The sequence below is a fragment of the Podarcis muralis genome, chromosome 18 (genome assembly GCF_964188315.1).
Source record: "Podarcis muralis chromosome 18, rPodMur119.hap1.1, whole genome shotgun sequence".
NCBI classification, from domain to species: Eukaryota; Metazoa; Chordata; class Lepidosauria; order Squamata; family Lacertidae; genus Podarcis; species Podarcis muralis.
In genome coordinates this window covers 12483342-12502926 of record NC_135672.1, presented here as the reverse complement: position 1 = coordinate 12502926, position 19585 = coordinate 12483342, and the positions used below count along the sequence as shown (strand labels likewise).

Sequence of the window (19585 nt, the reverse complement as noted above, 5' to 3'; positions counted from 1 at the left end):
GAAAGCGCAGAATCAGGCCGGGCGGCCCTAAGCGAACCCCAGGCCAGAGGTTTAATGCAGCCGCTCGCCTGGGGCGAATCACGGATCTCCAGAAAGAAGCCGTTCACGAACTAAACCGCAGACCAGTGGCTCCCACAGTGTGGGCAGTGGCGTAACTGGGAGGGGGGGGCTGGAATTGCAAAAGACTAACTCCCGGATTCTGCAAAGCTTGCTATCGCTGGATCAAGTCCATCAGTTCCGTTGAATTAATTAAACGAAACCGTTTTAATTGGATTAATGTGCAATTAAGTGCCGCTGTTTCGAATCGTATTCCGTTACGCTCTTTCTTAGCAGGGAGTCTTTTCTGCATGTTTTTCATGGGATAAGGGGCCAACCGGGTACGGATTTATGGGGAAAGCTGCGATAAGGTTGCGGCCAGCAGCGTTCTACTCGAGAGTAGACCCAGCTTCCCCGACTCGATTCCCTTTCCGCACAACACAACGCCGGCCTCTTCCCTTTGAAATCCCTACAGCAAAGTTCAGCCAAATGCCGGAGACGATATCTGGCAGCAATTTGGGCTCGGTTCCAGCGATCGGTTAGACGTACGGCTCAAAATCCCATTCTGAACCAAAAGTGAAAACAGCCAAAGACTGCCTTTTAAAAAATAAATAAATCACATTTTCATAGTGTGTAAAATAAGGTATCTCTACCTGCAGTAATTAAAGAACCTTTTAATGAGGGTGAAAGAGGAGAGCGCAAAATATGGTCTGAAGCTCAACATCAAAAAAACGAAGGTCATGGCCACTGGGCCCATCACCTCCTGGCAAATAGAAGGGGAAGAAATGGAGGCAGTGAGAGATTTTACTTTCTTGGGCTCCATGATCACTGCAGATGGTGACAGAAGTCATGAAATTAAAAGACGCCTGCTTCTTGGGAGAAAACCAATGACAAACCTAGACAGCGTCTTAAAAAGCAGAGACATCACCTTGCCAACAAAGGTCCGTATAGTTCAAGCTCTGGTTTTCCCAATAGTGATGTATGGAAGTGAGAGCTGGACCATCAAGAAGGCTGATCACCGGAGAATGGATGCTTTTGAATTCTGGTGCTGGAGGAGACTCTTGAGAGTCCCATGGACTGCAAGAAGATCAAACCGATACATTCTGAAGGAAATCAGCCCTGAGTGCTCACTGGAAGGACAGATCCTGAAGCTGAGGCTCCAAGACTTTGGCCACCTCAGGAGAAGAGAAGACTCCCTGGAAAAGACCCTGATGCTGGGAAAGATGGAGGGCACAAGGAGAAGGGGACGATGGAGGACGAGATGGTGGGACAGTGTTCTCGAAGTGGCCAACATGAGTTTGACCGAACTGGGGGAGGCAGTGGAAGACAGGAGGGCCTGGCGTGCTCTGGTCCACGGGGTCACAAAGAGGTGGACACAGCTAAACGACTCAACAACAACACCTGCATACCAGCCCTGCAAAGCAGACCAGGCAGGCGAGGAACTGCAGGAAGGTTTCCAAGTGAGTTGGTGGCCAGGCAGCGGATTCAAACCCAGATCTCCCTAGAGTGAGAAAGCGAACTAAGATCCGGGGGTGAGGCAGCTTAAATGGGGTCCACCCCCCCCCCACCGGGCTGCACCCCACACTGTCCGGCCTGGCCCCGCCCACTGGCCCCACCCACATTTTTAGATTTGGGGGCTGGGAAAAGAAAACTTTTTCTTTTATAGGGAGGAGAAAGCTAGGGGGTGGAGGCAGAATTCGACGCAGATCGTACCAGAACGGGAAGGGAACCCCAGAGTCATCTAGTCCAACTCCCTGCCATGCAGGAATATTTTGACCAATGCAAGACTCGAACCCACAACCCGGCTCAAAGCGGTTGCGGCATTTGGAGCTTTTGAGCGCAAGAGGATATGCAGGAGAAGAGGCATCACATGGGTTGGGGGCGGGAATGACTGGTGGTTTTTGCTTTTTCGATAATGAATTTTGTGTTTTTATGTTGTGGTTTTATCCCGCGGTGCAGCCTGAGACCTGCGGGGAGAGGGCGGTATACAAATTTAACTAATAACCATAATCATAGGGACCACGAGGGACATCTGGACCCCGGCAATGCGGGAATCTTTTGCCCGACTCAGGATTTGAACCCGCAACCCAGGGATAAGGAGTCTCTGCCTCAAACGGTTCCATCGCTTGGGGTGTTTTAGCTTCGAGGGACAGCAGGGAGAGGAGAGGGTACCCACAGGGGTCATCTAGCCGAACCCCCTGAAATGCAGGAATTCTTTTCCCCAATGCAAGACTCGAACCCGCAACCCGAAGATCGCTCTACCCGCCAAGCTCTTCCGAAGTCATGGAACCAACCGCAGAATCATAGAGCTGGAAGGTGGGTCATTCAACCCAACCCCCTGCTATGCATGGAATCTTTTACCCGATGCAAGACTCGAACCCGCGACCCCAAAACTCACGCTCTGCCGGCACAGCCTGTAAATATAAACCCTGGCAGGGGAGGGATGGGGGAACGAGATGACGACCGAGAACGGAGTGCAGATAAGCCGGAGGGTTGAAAACAATTAAAAATAAGGAAAGCTCTGCAGCCCCCAAAACACTTCCTGGCAGCTGTGAAAACAAGGTCGCCCCACGGTGACCAAACAAAAGACCTCAAAGAGGAAAGCCGCTGAGAAAAAGGGGGGGAGTTTTTTTTTAAAGTCAACACAATAAAATCAATTGTGTGGTGTGTTTTCTTTTTTTCTTTTTTTAAAGGAACGTTCACACCCAGACGGAACCAGCCATTAAATACTTGCCCATATGTCTATGGATAGATAGATAAATATATATATATCCAAGGATGTATGTAAAAAATTAGTTTTGCAAGTTGTGTGACTTTCTTTCCCCACCTGGATTTTTTAGGAAAGGGGAAAGAGGGATTTTTTCTGCAGAGTTTTGCAGTTTGCTTTTCGAACGGACGACTTGGGGGACGTAAGCCTGGGGAAAACTGGGTTGAAGTTTTTCCTATTTTCAGAACGAATTATTATTATTATTTACAGCTGCTAAGCTTTAACCCAGGGGTCTGCAACCTTTAAGACAAAAAGAGCCACTTGGACCCGTTTCCGAAGGAAAAAAAACTGGGAGCCGCAAAACTCCTCATTATAAAAATAACTTTTTTGTCACTTTTTTTTACTATTTCTTTGTTTGACCCCTCAGAATTACTCCTCTTCATAGAAATAAACGTTAAATTAACAAGTTACATTTTTGTGTGTGTGTGTTCTTCACTCCCCTTCAAAACAGTGACCAGTGTACATGCCCCCTTTCAATGCAGTGACCAGCGTACATGCCCCTTACAATGTAGCGGACGGGTGGGAAGATGACGTCGGGACGGTGCGTGACTAACGCACGCACCGCCCCCATGCGACGTCACAGCCAGTACAGCGCCCGCCACAGTGGGGAGTGTCGGGGCGCACAATGCGCCTCCTCCCCTCGCTAGTATCCACCCCGGAGCCGCGGCAAAGGTGTAAAAGAGCCACATGCGGCTCCGGAGCCGCGGGTTGCAAACCCCTGCTTTAACCTCTCTCCCTAACTTATACCAAAACAGACTACCTAGCCCCATACTGTATGCACTGACTCGCAGCACCTCCAACTAAAATTCCGAATAAACCTAGTGGCAAAAAGCAGTAAAACCATTAGCAAATTTGCAAAGCTAAGCAGGGGCTGGTCTGGTTTCAAATTGGATGGGAAACTCATCTCCGGGGGGGTGGGAGGGTGCCATATTTCAAGAAGTGAAAAATCCAGACACAAAAAGCCATGCAGCTTTTTTTTTGGTGGGGGAAACGGTGGATATCGCCCAAAGAAAGTTGTTTGCTGTTGTTGAGTCGTTTAGTGGTGTCCGCCTCTTGGTGACCCCCTGGACCAGAGCATGCCAGGCCCTCCTGTCTTCCACTGCCTCCCGCAGTTTGGTCAAACTCATGTTCGTAACTTCGAGAACACTGTCCCACCATCTCGCCCTCTGTCGTCCCCTTCTCCTTGTGCCCTCCATCTTTCCCAACATCAGGGTCTTTTCCAGGGAGTCTTCTCTTCTCCTGAGGTGGCCAAAGTCTTGGAGCCTCAGCTTCAGGATCTGTCCTTCCAGTGAGCACTCAGGGCTGATTTCCTTCAGAATGGAGAGGTTTGATCTTCTTGCCGTCCATGGGACTCTCAAGAGTCTCCTCCAGCACCAGAATTCAAAAGCATCCATTCTTCGGCCATCAGTCTTCTTTGTGGTCCAGCTCTCACTTCCATACATCACTACTGGGAAAATCATAGCTTTTACTATATGGACCTTTGTTGGCAAGGTGATGTCTCTGCTTTTTGAGATGCTGTCTAGGTTTGTCGTTGCTTTTCTCCCAAGAAGCAGGCGTCTTTTAATTTCGTGGCTGCTGTCACCATCTGCAGTGATCATGGAGCCCAAGAAGGTAAAATCTCTCACTGCCTCCATTTCTTCCCCTTCTATTTGCCAGGAGGTGATGGGACCAGTTGTTGAAAGTTGTTGAATTTCCCTAATTCCCCCGGATGCTGATTCTGCCATTGAAATCCCATGCAATGCAGAATCTTGCATGAAACAGCTCAAACACAGAGGACTAGAATCTTATTTGGGGCTTTGCATGCAAAGGTCTGAGGTTCAATCCTCCGGGTATAGGGCAGTAAATAAACTCAATAATTAATAATAATAATTAATATCCATGGTGCCCGAAACCATGGAGAGGTGTTGCCGGTCAGGGCAGGGAACCCTGAGCTTGAAAGACCATTGGGTTTGACTTGGGAGAAGGCAGCATCCTATTGGCTAGCCATGAGGACTACAATCTTAGCACGTTTTTACGAGAAGGAGCCGAGCCAATCACTGCTTGCAAGAGGTACGTTGGTATTTTTTTTGGGGGGGGTGTGTGAAACCAAACAAGGCAAAGGTGCTTTGGGGTGGCACAGGGTCGCGATCCGCAGCACGCCAGCCGTCCGACGGGTGTCTCACAGAGCCGGAAGAGGAGATAAGGAGTTCAATTGCTCCTTGCCAGGAAAGGGCCTATTCGCCGAGCCCAGAAAAACAAGCTTGCCCCTCCGAGAAAGAAAGAAAAAAACCCCTCTTTTCTTCCGTAAACAAAGTTGTTCCCTGGCGGCCACCTGCTTTAAACAGAAAACAGGGAGGTGGGAAGAAAAGGGGGGGGGCAGGCAAGCAGCCTGGGAAATCCTTTGTCTTAAAGACTGTTTTTCCTAAACTGCAGTTGCCACAACAATACGGCGAGCGCTCCTTTCTTGCCTTGCAAAGAAGCTCTGCAAAGAAGGACTGTGTTTCATTTGCAGGTCTTCTTCCGTTCCCTCGTTTGCACCCTGCTTTCCCGGCCCGGGAGATTCTCCCTCCTTCCTGGCACATTCAAAACATTCCTGCGAGGTAGACCAGGCTGCTTACCCTGCTCTGGGGGGCCTCGGGTCCAGGCGGTGGACGAAATCCCCCAGACAAAATCGAAATCGCCTTTTGATACTGGGAACGGGGTCCAAATGCGACTTGTTGCAGGAATTTATGTATAGGTTTTTTTGGGGGGGGGTTGCCCCTCCAGCAGATATCATGTACATGCAGCCCACTACCAAAAGCAGCACAATCGCTTTTGTGACTTTTGTGATTTGTCCCCACAAAACACCCCATCACAGTTTCTTCCTATCTATTCAAAGGGCCTCTGCTGCACGATACCAAATGTCAGAATTCCCTGATCAATGTATCTCTGTACTGGCTCACTGGGAAAACTTCAGAAATTCCTATAGACAGGTGAGCTCAGCTCCTCAGCAGCCCCTCAGCCTGAGTGACAATCCCTGGCCTCCTGATACCTGAGTGCCAGACAGGTAGCCATGCCAGAAATAACAAGCCCAGATGAAGACAAAAGGGTGTGATGAACTTGGCTGGGAAACAGGGAAATGTAGAGATCTTTTTTGTTACACTTGATGGGTGTTTGGTGGAGGGCGAGGGGAACCATGGGGCAGGGTCCAGGATGCTCAGATTCCGGGCACCAGACCTCCCCTTTCATGATGTAACTGTGATGTATGAGTGATGTAGTTTGGGGGGGGGTGACATGGGGATGAGCAGCTAATAAAAGTTTGGGGGCTGTTTTGTTCGGGGCTTCCATCCTGTTTCACCTGGTGGCAGGTGGGAGTCCTGTCACAACAGTCTTCAATAAAGACCAAGCCTATGGTCTTCCCAGTAGTGATGTATGGAAGTGAGAGCTGGACCATCAAGAAGGCTGATTGCCGAAGAATGGATGCTTTTGGTTTCTGGTGCTGGAGGAGACTCTGGAGAGTCCCATGGACTGCAAGAAGATCAAACCTCTCCATCCTTAAGGAAATCAGCCCTGGACGCTCAATGGAAGGACAGATCCTGAAGCTGAGGCTCCAAGACTTTGGCCACCTCATGAGAAGAGAAGACTCCCTGGAAAAGACGCTGATGTTGGGAAAGATGGAGGGCGCAAGGAGAAGGGGACGACGGAGGACGAGATGGTGGGACATTGTTCTCGAAGCTACCAACATGAGTTTGACCAAACTGGGGGAGGCAGTGGAAGACAGGAGGGCCTGGCGTGCTCTGGTCCAGGGGGTCACAAAGAGGCAGACACGACTAAACAACAACAACAAGTTTGAGAACCAAGGTACCACTGTATTTATATCGCGCCCATCTGCTTTTGTGCACTTGCCCTGAGATTCCCAGAGGTCCTTTCGTCGCCTGATGATGCGTTAACAGGAAAGTTTGCTAAGCTGGGGTTCTGGTCCAAATTTTGCTGAGCGAAACGGTAGTCCCAAAAAATTAAAAATAAATAACCGGCCGTTCATTCACCATATGGTTTCTGGTTCTCACGTGCCAAACGACGAATGGGTGTTTTGTTTTTAAAAAATAAGTTTACCAAATTTGGAGGGGGCATTGAGAGAGAGAGAGAATTCCCCAGCCGATTTAAAATAGAACGGAGTTTAAATTTAGGTTTCGGGCCAGCTTCCTGACTTGAAACTGCTGCTCTCCGGATCTGGAATGATCATCAGGTATATAAAAAAGACTTGGCACATTTTGAGATGCAAACTCTAGACCAGAATAATTTGCCTGGAAGGTCCCCCGTCAAGGCAGGCTTGTCCCGCTTGCAGAAGGAACGATCCAGACATCTAAAGTGGTACGTTGGTCCTCAGACTTAATCCGTTCCGGAAATTCCGTTCCAAAACCAAAGCGTTCCAAAACCGAGGCGCGCTTTCCCATAGAAAGTCATGCAAAACGGATCGATTCATTCCAGACTTTACAACAATTCAACATGAAATTTACTACCTAATGAGACCATTGATCCATAAAATGAAAGCAAGAATCAATGTGCTGTACTATAAAATAAATAAGATGGTACTGTAGATGATAAGAATTAAAATTACCTTTTCTCCCCAACCTGCACTGATGATAAGTTATTGTTTGGATGGGGGGCTTTTATCCATTTCCACAGTCACACAATCAATCAATCAATCAATCAATCAGTAGCTGAACTGGTTCCCCCACAGTCACGAAAACATATGAATCGGAAAAGCCTCAAAAACAAAAATGCAAAATAAAGAGCAAAAACCAAAGCGCCAAACTTAATCCATTCTGGAAGTCCGTTTGACTTCCGAAATGTTAAAAACCAAGGTTCAGCTTCTGATTGGCACAGGCGCCCCGGAAACAACAGCCGACAGCCGTATCAGACGTCCGGCTTCCGGAAAATGTTCGGAAACCAGAACACTTACTTCCGGGTTTTCAGAGTTTGAGAACCAAGGTACCACTGTACTTGAATCAGTTCTTTGCTGAGAACAATGAGGACTAGAATGTTGCTTTATCATTAGAGCAAAGGGCTGTAAATTCGATTTTGGATGCCGAAGGTTCTAGATTCCATCTCTAGCTGGGACTGGGAATGTCCGGCACCCCCCAATCTGTTTTACCATAAAACCGATTTATCATAAAACCGTTCCACGTTCCCCAATATTTTTCTCGCAAGCCACCAGTGTGGATTTGATTTAAATGAAATCGATTTAAATCAGGATTTGAATCACTAGTCAGTAAGACTTGATTTAAATCATTTTTCTTTTACAGAAAGGCTCATTCTTGCTGGTATCACCTTAATATTTACAACCAGAGGAAGCTTTCATTTCTGGAGGCAGAATGCAAGGCTAACCTGTGGAACTCCCTGCCACAGTGCAAGCCATAATTTGCTTTTTTAAAAACCCAAGCAGAACTGCTCGCCTATCATATATTAGAGTGCGGTACAGATGTTTTATTTGGGGGGGGCATTGAAAACAGGCCACCAATCTCCTCCCTCGAGAATTGCCTGTAGATGCCGCAACGAGGAAAAAAGCAAATTCCCCGCTAAAAGGAACAATTCAAAACAAAAACCATGCAGAAAACCCACAGAGATTTCAAGTCAGCAGGAAAGCACAGCGTCGTCCCCCCCCCCCACCAAACACGCTCCCCATAGCAACCCCCAAACTTGGAGTCTTTTCAATATGGCGAAAATCCCATTTTGAAACACAGCCGGACTTTCAAATGCAAATAGCGACAGAGACGGAACATATGGTGGAGGTTAGTTCTTATTTTTCCTAATTAAATGGCACACTGCTGTTTTGTATAACAATGTTAATAGGGCATTTGCAAGCTTTCGGGAGGGAGGCCGAACCGTCTCTTTCTCTCCCCCCCATTTTTTAAGAGAGAGGCGGCAATTGGCAGAGAAAACCGAAGGCCCCGAGACACACACATACCCCGTCCCCGATCTCCCTCGATATCAACACGGTGGTTTGGCACATTCCCAATTTAGGGGTGTTGCTGGGAGGGAGAATAGTCCCCTCACATCCCATTGCCGCTTTTTTTTTTTGCAGACCGCTAAAAGTAAAAGATTTTACTTTCTTGGGCTCCATGATCACTGCAGATGGTGACAGCAGCCATGAAATTAAAAGACGCCTGCTTCTTGGGAGAAAAGCGATGGCAAACCTAGACAGCATCTTAAAAAGCAGAGACATCACCTTGCCGACAAAGGTCCATATAGTTCAAGCTCTGGTTTTCCCAGTAGTGATGTATGGAAGTGAGAGCTGGACCATCAAGAAGGCTGATGGCCGAAGAATGGATGCTTTTGAATTCTGGTGCTGGAGGAGACTCTTGAGAGTCCCATGGACTGCAAGAAGATCAAACCTCTCCATTCTTAAGGAAATCATCCCTGAGTGCTCACTGGAAGGACAGACCGTGAAGCTGAGGCTCCAATACTTTGGCCACCTCATGAGAAAAGAAGACTCCCTGGAAAAGACCCTGATGTTGGGAAAGATGGAGGGCACAAGGAGAAGGGGATGACAGAGGACGAGATGGTGGGACAGTGTTCTTGAAGCTACCAGCATGAGTTTGACCAAACTGGGGGAGGCAGTGGAAGACAGGAGGGCCTGGCGTGCTCTGGTCCAGGGGGTCACGAAGTGGCGGACACGGCTAAACGACTAAACGACAACAAACGTAACCCCCCTCCCTTTGGCAAAAATGCCCCCCCTCGCAGATTCGCATACCGAACAGGGACATCTCCAATGGGTGAATTTTGCAATGGACATCTACAGTGGTCCCTTGGTTCTCAAACTTAATCTGTTCCAGAAATTCCGTTCCAAAACCAAAGCATTCCAAAACCAAGGCACACTGCTTTCCCATAGAAAGTAATGCAAAATGGATTAATCCGTTCCAGACTTTTGAAAACAACCCCTGAAAAAGTAATTGAACATGGATTTTACTATCTAACGAGACCATTGATCCATAAAACGAAAGCAATAATCAATGTACTGAAGTCACGCAATCGACCCATCAGTTGCTGGACTGGTCATGAAAATGAAACGAAAAAGAGCCGTAAAAGCAAAAAAAAAGCAATATAAATAGCAAAAACAGGCAGACCTCGGCGCAACACGCAAATCGGAAGCGTGGCACTCAAAACGGAGCACGCTCGGCTTCCGAAAAAAGTTCGCAAACCAGAACACTTACTTCTGGGTTTGCAGTGTTTGGGTTCCAAGTTGTTTGAGTACCAAGGCGTTTGGGAACCAAGGCCTTGCAAAATACCTTGCAAAATAAAACCCCTGCGCTTCAATAATGGGTTTCTGAAAATCCCAGGTGGAAAAACGAAGGGAAATCCTGCGTAACGAGGTGTTTGGGTTAGCAGGATGGTGAGTTGCTGTTTTGAGTAAAGAAGTTTCTCACGCAACACTCCCTTTAATCTTGACTGGATGTTAGTATTCTTTTTTTAAAAAAATAAAAATAAACAGAGGGTGTTTCTAATCAGAAAGATCCATCTTGTCAGGGCGGCACAATGGCATCTCCCAGCTCCTGCCAGCTCGGCAGGTTTGGCAAAGTTGGCATCACTGCAAAGCCAACGCCGAGAGAGAGCGGCGCTTGCTTGCCGTCACTCCAAATGGGCATAACTTCCCCCCCCCGCGCCCCATTTTGTGGGAGAACCCCAAACTATTGCTGAAATCGGGGTGGGGGGAACGGGGCCTATTTTGTGGCAGCGTATCGCTGTCATAAGGGACACGGGTGGCGCTGTGGGTTAAACCACAGAGCCTAGGACTTGCAGATCAGAAGGTCGGCGGTTCGAATCCCCGCAATGATGGAGTGAGCTCCCGTTGCTCGGTCCCTGCTCCTGCCAACCTAGCAGTTCGAAAGCACCTCAAAGTGCAAGTAGATAAATAGGTACCGCTCCGGCAGGAAGGTAAACAGCGTTTCTGTGCGCTGCTCTGGTTCGCCAGAAGTGGCTCAGTCCTGCTGGCCACATGACCCGGAAGCTGTACGCCGGCTCCCTCGACCAGTAAAGAGAGATGAGCGCTGCAACCCCAGAGTCGGCCACGACTGGACCTAATGGTCAGGGGTCCCTTTACCTTTACCGCTGTCAGATGTGGGCAAGTGGGGAGAGACGCAACCGTTCCACCTGATTTTGGGGCAGGACTTTCAAGGGGGAAATCTGGGTTGTTGACTGCAATCCAGCGGGGGGGGGGGGGCTGATTTACTAGGGAAATTTGGGAGAAGGGTTTAAGCCCACTTTCTCCGAGAAATCACAGCGCCAAGTCGCAAAACACGCCTGGGGAACTCCAAGCGCCGACCAAAAGGTAAGACAAGGTTCTAGTTCTCGTGCTCCTGACTTAAATAGCTGTTGCAAGGAGGGTGGCAATTTTTTATTGCGAAGACCTGGAACCCTGGGGAGACTCGACAAGCCAAGACGGGTTGCCAAACCCATTTCATTCAGCTGTTGTTCTGCGAAAATGTGCCCAGGTTCCAGCCCTCGGTCTGACTTATGCAATGTGCAATTTATGCCATTGAAAAAAAACAAATTAAAAAAAAAACACTTAACGGCCCAGAAGGGGTTTTCTGAAAAACGAAATCGACGGGGTTGCAGCCAGTGCTGGCCTTACTCAAGAGTAGACCCGCCGAAAACAACCGGCACGAGGTCTATTAACGTCAATGGGTCTACTTCTGAGTAAGGCAAGGGCCGGGTGCAGCCTATGATTTGAATCTTTAGATTGAGCCAACACAAAGGATGAAACGAGGTGTGTGTTTTTCACTGGGGGGGGGGGGGGTAGAGAAGGTGTTGCTAAAAAAAGAGAGAGAGTTTAACCAGGAAATAACACTCACTTTTAAAGCGTGTCATCTCTAATTTGAAAAATTATACGCAATTCAGAACGAGAGCAGCGACGCGCTCCTCCGAATTTTGCAGCGGGTGCGAAAATGAACAGTTATGGGGGGACCTGCACCATTTGCAGTAAATGACATTTTTTTAAAAAAAATATCAGTGGGCAGAAAAGCATTTATTATGGAGAACATACAGAACAGAAGCGAAAACATGAGATTGGCGGCCAGGGAATGTGGTCACCTATGGAGGCTGCAAAGCTACGATTGCCACATTTTGAAGAGAAAAAAAGACTTCTACTTTTAACTACGGATCGCTATTATGACGACTCTTGTTCTAAATACCCTTCCTATACGCAGGGCTTCAGAAACTGCAATACACCACATTTACTTGAGTCTCATGTGCCGTCGAATCTAAAGCACACTGCAATTTTCACAACATCATTTGGCCAAAAAAGGTGAGCAGTGGATTCAAGAACAAAAGAATAATAATAATACCTATTGCTCCCTCGCTTGCCACATGAAAGTATTGAGGCTCATGTTCCCCTCTTTGGGAACATCAGTATGCGCAGAACAATTTATTAAACTGTTTCACATGTATGTATGGACTTTCCTGAAGGACAAGGGGATGGGGACACTTGCCCTCCCAGACTCCTTCTCCGAAATCTTTGAGCCCCAAAGCACGGAGATCCAGCTCCAAGGGTCTTCTGGAGATTCCCTCAATGCGTGAAGTGAAGTTACAGGGAACCAGGCAGAGGGCCTTCTCGGTGGTGGCACCCTCCCATCAGATGTCAAGGAAAGAAACAACTATCTGACTTTTAGGAGACATCTGAAGGAAGCCTTTTAATGTGTAATGTTTTATTATGTTTTTATATATGTTGGAAGTGTGGCTGGACAACCTAGTCAGATGGGCAGGATGCAATTAAAATTATTACTACTACTACTACTACTACTAACTACTACACAGAGCCTAGGGCTTCCCGATCGGGAGGTTGGCGGTTTGAATCCCCGCAACGGGGTGAGCTCCCGTTCCTCGGTCCCTGCTCCTGCCAACCTAGCAGTTCGAAAGCACGTCAAGTGCAAGTAGATCAATAGGTACCGCTCTGATGGGAAGGTAAACGGCATTTCCGTGCGCTGCTCTGGTTCGCCAGAAGCGGCTTAGTCCTGCTGGCCACATGACCCGGAAGCTGTACGCCGGCTCCCTCGGCCAGTAAAGCGAGATGAGCGCCGCAACCCCAGAGTCGGCCACAACTGGACCTAATGGTCAGGGGTCCCTTTACCTTTACTACTAACAAAACTAGCACATCTACAGCCAATCCATCGCGGACATGCATATATCTGCCTATAGACATAAAAACGTAAGGCTGTTGTCACGCTGCATTTTGCATGATGAAGGAAGGGCTTCATCGGCCAAATTAGAGAACTGTCAAGTTGGAAGGGACCCTGACGTTCACCCCTGGGGCAATGGAGGAATATGGACTTGCCCCATGCAGGAATCGAACCCACAACCTAGGCGTTATCACGTTCGCAACCCGAGCGTCCACTGTACTGTTAGAGGGTGTATATATGGAAAAACCACCTTTAAAATGGGCTCACTTCATTTTATTTTATTATTAAGCCAGAGTGGCTGGGGAAAGGCAGAACCCTTTTGCAATTTTTTTTTTTTCATTTTTAAAAAGCCCTCCGTTTCGTTAATCACAGAAGCATATATATTATTTCAGGCATTACCAAAATCCTAGAAAGGGATGCAGAACAAGCTGGCAACAAGCCCCATTTGAAGCTTTTGCAGATCAGGTGAACTTTCTTGCACCCCCAGCTCCACAATAAAGGGCGGGAGAGATTTATACCTAGGTGCGTGCGTACATATAAATATATCTTTCTACGGATATAATCCAGGCATTTTAATTCTTTGTTTGGGAGACGAAGGGGGCGGGCAGGGAGAAAGGAGTTGGTCGGGGGGGGGGGGGCAAAGCAACCCTCAGATGCAACGCCAACCTTCCTTTTTGGAGAGAGATCAAAGTGTGTCAAATTAACAATTAAAGATGGGCGAAAAATCCACAAAGAGGGAAAAGAAAACAGGCGCTTGCTTCCTTGATATGCGGTTGTTGGTTTGGGGTTGTTGTGCTTTCTGGTTTTTGCCCAAAGGTAAGCTGCTGTTTTAGGGACGCGTGTGGCGCTGTGGGTTGAACCACAGAGCCTAGGGCTTGCCGATCAGAAGGTCGGTGGTTCGAATCCCCGCAATGATGGGGTGAGCTCCCGTTGCTCGGTCCCTGCTCCTGCCAACCTAGCAGTTAAAAAGCACACAGTGCAAGTAGATAAATAGGTACCACTTCGGTGGGAAGGTAAACGGCGTTTCCGTGCGCTGCTCTGGTTCGCCAGAAGCGGCTTAGTCCTGCTGGCCACATGACCCGGAAGCTGTACGCCGGCTCCCTCGGCCAATAAAGCGAGATGAGCGCCGCAACCCCAGAGTCAGCCACGACTGGACCTAATGGTCAGGGGTCCCTTTACCTTTACCTTGATTCTTGCTTTCCTTTTATGGATCAGCGGTCTCGTTAGAGAGTAAAATTCAAGTTAAGCTGCTGTTTTAGGGGCTGTTATTAAAAGCCTGGAACGGATTAATCCGTTTTGCATGACTTTCTATGGGAAAGCGCACCTTGGTTTTGGAACGCTTTGGTTTTGGAACGGAATTTCCGGAACGGATTAAGTTTGAGAACCAAGGGACCACTGTATTGAGAGAAGGCATTCATTCCTGATAAAGAGGAGGTCGGGATACGGGGATGTGTCTGCCAAATTCTCAACCATCCCCAGGGCCAACAGCCAAGGGCGCTGCAACCCGTGAATCTTAACATCTGGAAAATGCAGACTAGAGCTTGTAGCTTTTGCTTTTATTTTGGCAACCTCTTGTTCCTGCAGCTTAGTACAATGAGCTTTTGGCCAAAAGCAAAGGAATGAAAACTGTCCTTTCCAAACCGGTTTTTTTTGGGGGGGGTCACCCCCAATCATCGATTTTTGTATAGGTAACTGCATAACACACTATGAAATTGTACATAATAATTATGCATTGGGATACAGGGGAATAACAGAGGTTGCGGGTTTTCTGATACTTGCACAATGTCTTGTGCATTGTACAATGGTACCTTGGCAGCTGAACAAATCGGTTACCGAATGCCGCAAACCCGAAAGTGAATTTGCAAACGTTTTTCGGAAGCCGAACATCCGACACAGCTTCTGATCTGAGTACAGGAAGCTCTTGCATCCAATTGGACGTCGCGCCTTGGTTTTTGACCGTTTTGGGAGCCGAACAGACTTCCAGAACGGATTATGGTACCACTGTACACCCCTTCTTACTGCTTAGAATAAACCGAGGTTGCCGTCTCTCTTTCTTTGTGCTGCAAGCGCCGCAAACTTCCTGCATCGCTTGGACTGCGCGTTCTGCGCACAAATTACCGTATTTTTCGCTCTATAAGACTCACCAGATCATAAGACGCACCTAATTTTTGGAGGAGGAAAACAAGAAAAAAAATATTCTGAATCTCAGAAGCCAGAACAGCAAGAGGAATCGCTGAGCAGCGAAAGCAGCAATCCCTCTTGCTGTTCTTGCTTCTGGGATAGCTGCGCAGCCTGCATTCGCTCCATAAGACGCACACACACACATTTCCCCTTACTTTTTAGGAGGGGAAAAGTGAGTCTTATAGAGCAAAAAGTACAGTACTTCTTAGGATCTGGGGTACGGAGGACTCCTGCTTCCAGCGATTCTCCAATACCCCCAATGTTGCTTTTTTTGCAAGGTTTCCATATTTCCAACAAATTCTTGCAATAATTTTCACTGAGTTACCTATATGGCTATTCCAGCTTTGCATTTTGGGGTGACCTTTTCCCCCCACAACTGAGAAGAAACAGGACCTTTTTCAGTGTTCCTAAGCCATGGGTAGGCAAACTAAGGCCTGGGGGCCGGATCCGGCCCAATTGCCTTCTAAATCCGGCCTGCGGACGGTCCGAGAATCAGCGTGTTTTTACATGAGTAGAATGTGTCCTTTTATTTCAAATGCATCTCTGGGTTATTTGTGGGGCATAGGAATTTGTTCATCCCCCCCCCCCAATATAGTCTGGCCCCCCACAAGGTCTGAGGGACAGTGGACCGGCCCCCTGCTGAAAAAGTTTGCTGACCCCTTTCCTAAGCAAAAGCTCACCCCTTCATGATACAGGAAACTGATTTTTTGATTTTTTGGAAAAAGTCAAAATGTTTTAACCCTGCTGCAGACAGAAAGCAGCCTCTGGCTTCCTAGGGGCAAGACAGCTACAACAGCCCCACATCCCCACTCGGCCCTTTCTCAGATAGACTTCTCCTGCACATGGAAGCTTCACCCAGCCACAAAACAGAAGCTTCCATCAAACCTTTGGTTTCCCCTCTTTCTCAGAAAGGACGAGCGCGGCCAAGGCGAAAGAGTACAGAACCGCTCAGCCCATCCCGGAATCTCAAACACAGCTGGGGCGGTTGCGGCAAGAAGCCCAAATTATTTTGCGAAAAGCATCAAAGCCGGGAGTTGAAGAAACCTCCTCAGATGTGACAAGCTCCGGGCAGAGGGAGTGGAAAGGGGTGGGCAGTTTGTTTGTGTGTTGTGGGGGTGGAAAGAAGGAGATTACACTTTGCTGCAACCACCTGTAGTTTCAAAATTCGGGAACGTGCACCAACTCGCCCCCACTCCCAAGACACGCACGGGCGCAGAAGTCTCTATAAACACACGCCCCATATTCAAAGCAAACTCCCCCTCTATCAAACGAAGCGCATTTTGCTTTCATGCACGAAGTCGGGAGACCCCCCAAAAATGTACCTTGAACTTTTGCACCTGCGGTTAAAAATAAAAAACGGAGCCTTCTAGCAAACCGTTCTTGCAAACCAGGATACAAACCCCATTGCCCTAGACCAGGCATAAGGCAAACTCGGCCCTCCAGATTGTTTTTGGGACTACAACTCCCATCGTCCCTCGCTAACAGGGCCAGTGGTCAGGGATGATGGGAATTGTAGTCCCAAAACAGCTGGAGGGCGGAGTTTGCCTAGGCCTGCCCTAGACCCTTGGCCCGGCATTGGCTGCTGGAAGTTGGGGGGCGGAGTCTGCCACAACCTCTGGGAGACCCCTGGGGTTTCGCCATATCCCTGGTCTGAGAAGAGGCATTCTCTGCTCTCGAGAGAGGAACGCCTTTCTAAAAGGCGGTCATTCCTTCGACTCTCGGGGTTATTCGTGGGGCATAGGAATTCGTTCATTTTATATATTTTTTTCCAAAATATAGCCTGGCCCACCACAAATATAGCCTGAGAGATAGCTGAAAAAAGTTTGCTGACGCCTATGTTAGATAGGAAAATTCATGTAAAATTGCTGGTTTAAGGGTTGTTTTAAAAGTCTGGAACAGATTAATCCATTTTGCATGACTTTCTATGGGAAAGCGCGCCTTGGTTTCCAAAATGCTTTGGTTTTGGAACAGACTTCTGGAACGGATTAAGTTTAAGAACCAAGGTACAGCACCGTATTTGTAACTTTAAGCCGAAAGGCTGCCTTCACGGATCACATTGCGCTCTGCCTGATTGTGAGTAAAACTTCTTTTTGTTACTTACGAATAAGACTGTGGTGTCTTTATTCTTTTAGGAGGGGTCAAAGGGATCTCACCAGGAATAACAGAACATATCTCAATTTGGGCAAGCCAGATTAAATATGCTTATTGTCTTAAACAGACTCACACAAGTCTGCAACCAACTTTCTGTAAATGTTGGCAATGCACTCTGCTGTATAAAGAAACTTGCTAGAGCAAGTTAGAAACAGGTAAAGGGACCCCTGACCATTAGGTCCAGTCGTGGCCGACTCTGGGGTTGCCGCGCTCAACTCGCTTTATTGGCCGAGGGAGCCGGCGTACAGCTTCCGGGTCATGTGGCCAGCAGGACTAAGCTGCTTCTGGCGAACCAGAGCAGTGCACGGAAACGCCGTTTACCTTCCCGTCAGAGCGGTACCTATTTATCTACTTGCACTGGTGTGCTTTTGTACTGCTAGGTGGGCAGGAGCAGGGACCGAGCAATGGGAGCTCACCCCGTCATTGCGGGGATTCGAACCGCCAACCTTCTGATCTGCAAGCCCTAGGTTCTGTGGTTTAACCCACAGCGCCACCCGCATCCCTTAGAGCAAGGGTAATATTATTCAATATATCCTCTCCTGTTCCCCGCAACATTCCCACATGTCGCCCCTCTCCAGATGTTGTGCCCGAATCCCCGCAACTTCCATCATCACCTCTGATGCTGCTTGCATCATTTATATCATTATAAATTATTATCAAATTATTATTATTATTGCCACGCAGGAAGCTGGAGTGCCAGCAACAGCAAGCACAAGACCTCAGGATCCTCGTTTGTGCAACCCTGGAGGACAAAAACCAGAAACATGAGGAGATATATTCAAGCATACCTGATCCTCCGAACTGCGTGCTAGCCAGAGTCGTTGGTCTGTTTTTCCCATTGGCTACTGGCAGCGGGAACATCTGGGGAAGAAGAAGAAGAGGGGGGAAACAGCGTCAGAAACTCAGATATATATACGTCAGGCGCCAAACGGCTCCTTAAACCACGGTTGCAGTTGCAAACACGAAAATTTCCGGTTGCCATTTTGGGGACAAGGTGGCTCTAACGTCTTGATTTTTCATCCTCATTTTTCAACCTTTATTACGATCCAGAGACCCAACAAATCGTTACAAAGCAATACACAATTCCTACAGCCTACCTCCAGGTTAAACAAACATTTTATTCAAAATATAGGGATCATTGGTTCTTGCAACCACCCATAAAGTTTTTGCCACTGCTAATGTTCTAGCATTTGTCCGGTCTTCCAATAGGAACCTGACATAGTGAGCCTCTGAATTTCCCAGGAAAGGTACCAGCAAGGGTAATATCAGTTCAGGCCTGGCTTGCTCATATTTTGCACAGTGCAACAAAATGTTTTATGGTGTCGATGTCTTGAGCACACAGGCAAAGTCCGTCCTGGTAGGGAACTCCTCTCAACACTGCAGAAGGAAAGACATTTAGTCTGGCCTTGGTGAAAAGCCTTCGATAATTTGGTACTGTCAGGTTTTTAATGTAAGATGTTGACTTAAAGACATGCCCATAATGGGCATTAGGTCCAGTCGTGGCCGACTCTGGGGTTGCGGCGCTCATCTCGCTTTATTGGCCGAGGGAGCCGGCGTACAGCTTCCGAGTCATGTGGCCAGCAGGACTAAGCCGCTTCTGGCGAACCAGAGTAGCGCACGGAAACACCGTTTACTTTCCCGCCGGAGTGGTACCTATTTATCTACTTGCACTTTGACGTGCTTTTGAACTGCTAGGTTGGCAGGAGCAGGGACCGCGCAACGGGAGCTCACCCTGTCATTGCGGGGATTCGAACCGCCAACCTTCTGATCAGCAAGTCCTAGGCTCTGTGGTTTAACCCAAGCGCCACTCACATACCATGCACCACCCGTATCCCATAAGTGGCCGATAGCCGGGTGCAAAATGTGCCTGGCAAATTTTGAACATTGGGGAAGAGGTTACCTAGACAAGGAGAAGGGGGTGCCAGGGTGGGCGGGTACAGGTGGTATTTAACACCTCCCAAAATCTGGCACAGTTTTTCGTCTCTGGGTTTAAACACACACACACATATATAACACAGAGAATTATAAGAGTTGGAAAGGGGACCCTTCAATGTCATCTAGTCCAACCCTCCTGTTGTGCGAGAATCTCAGCTAACGCGGCCATGAAACACAGCCTCCCAAATTCTGCTTTGAAACTTCTAAGGAAGGTTTTTTTTAAGGACTTCTAAGGAAGTCTGTTCTGCTGCTTTTTAATAGATTGGGTGGGGAAGCAAAATTAAAAAATTAAAAAAACAATGCCCAGGAAATTTCCGCTCACCTCTAGTTGCAAACTAATCTGACCACCTCCCTTGCTTTTTTAAATACGCTACACCGCCCC

At 48.0% G+C, this 19585-nt stretch overlaps 1 protein-coding gene across 13 annotated transcripts in view; it reads right to left on the bottom strand.

The window, feature by feature from the left end:
- Window positions 1–19585, bottom strand: part of TCF3 (transcription factor 3) — an 86947-nt gene that overhangs the window by 49579 nt on the left and 17783 nt on the right. For all 13 annotated transcript variants that reach the window (XM_028713824.2, XM_028713821.2, XM_028713822.2 and 10 more), the window contains exon 3: window positions 18057–18129. In XM_028713824.2, the coding sequence (XP_028569657.2) occupies window positions 18057–18129 (73 nt within the window). The remainder of the gene's footprint in view (window positions 1–18056; window positions 18130–19585) is intronic.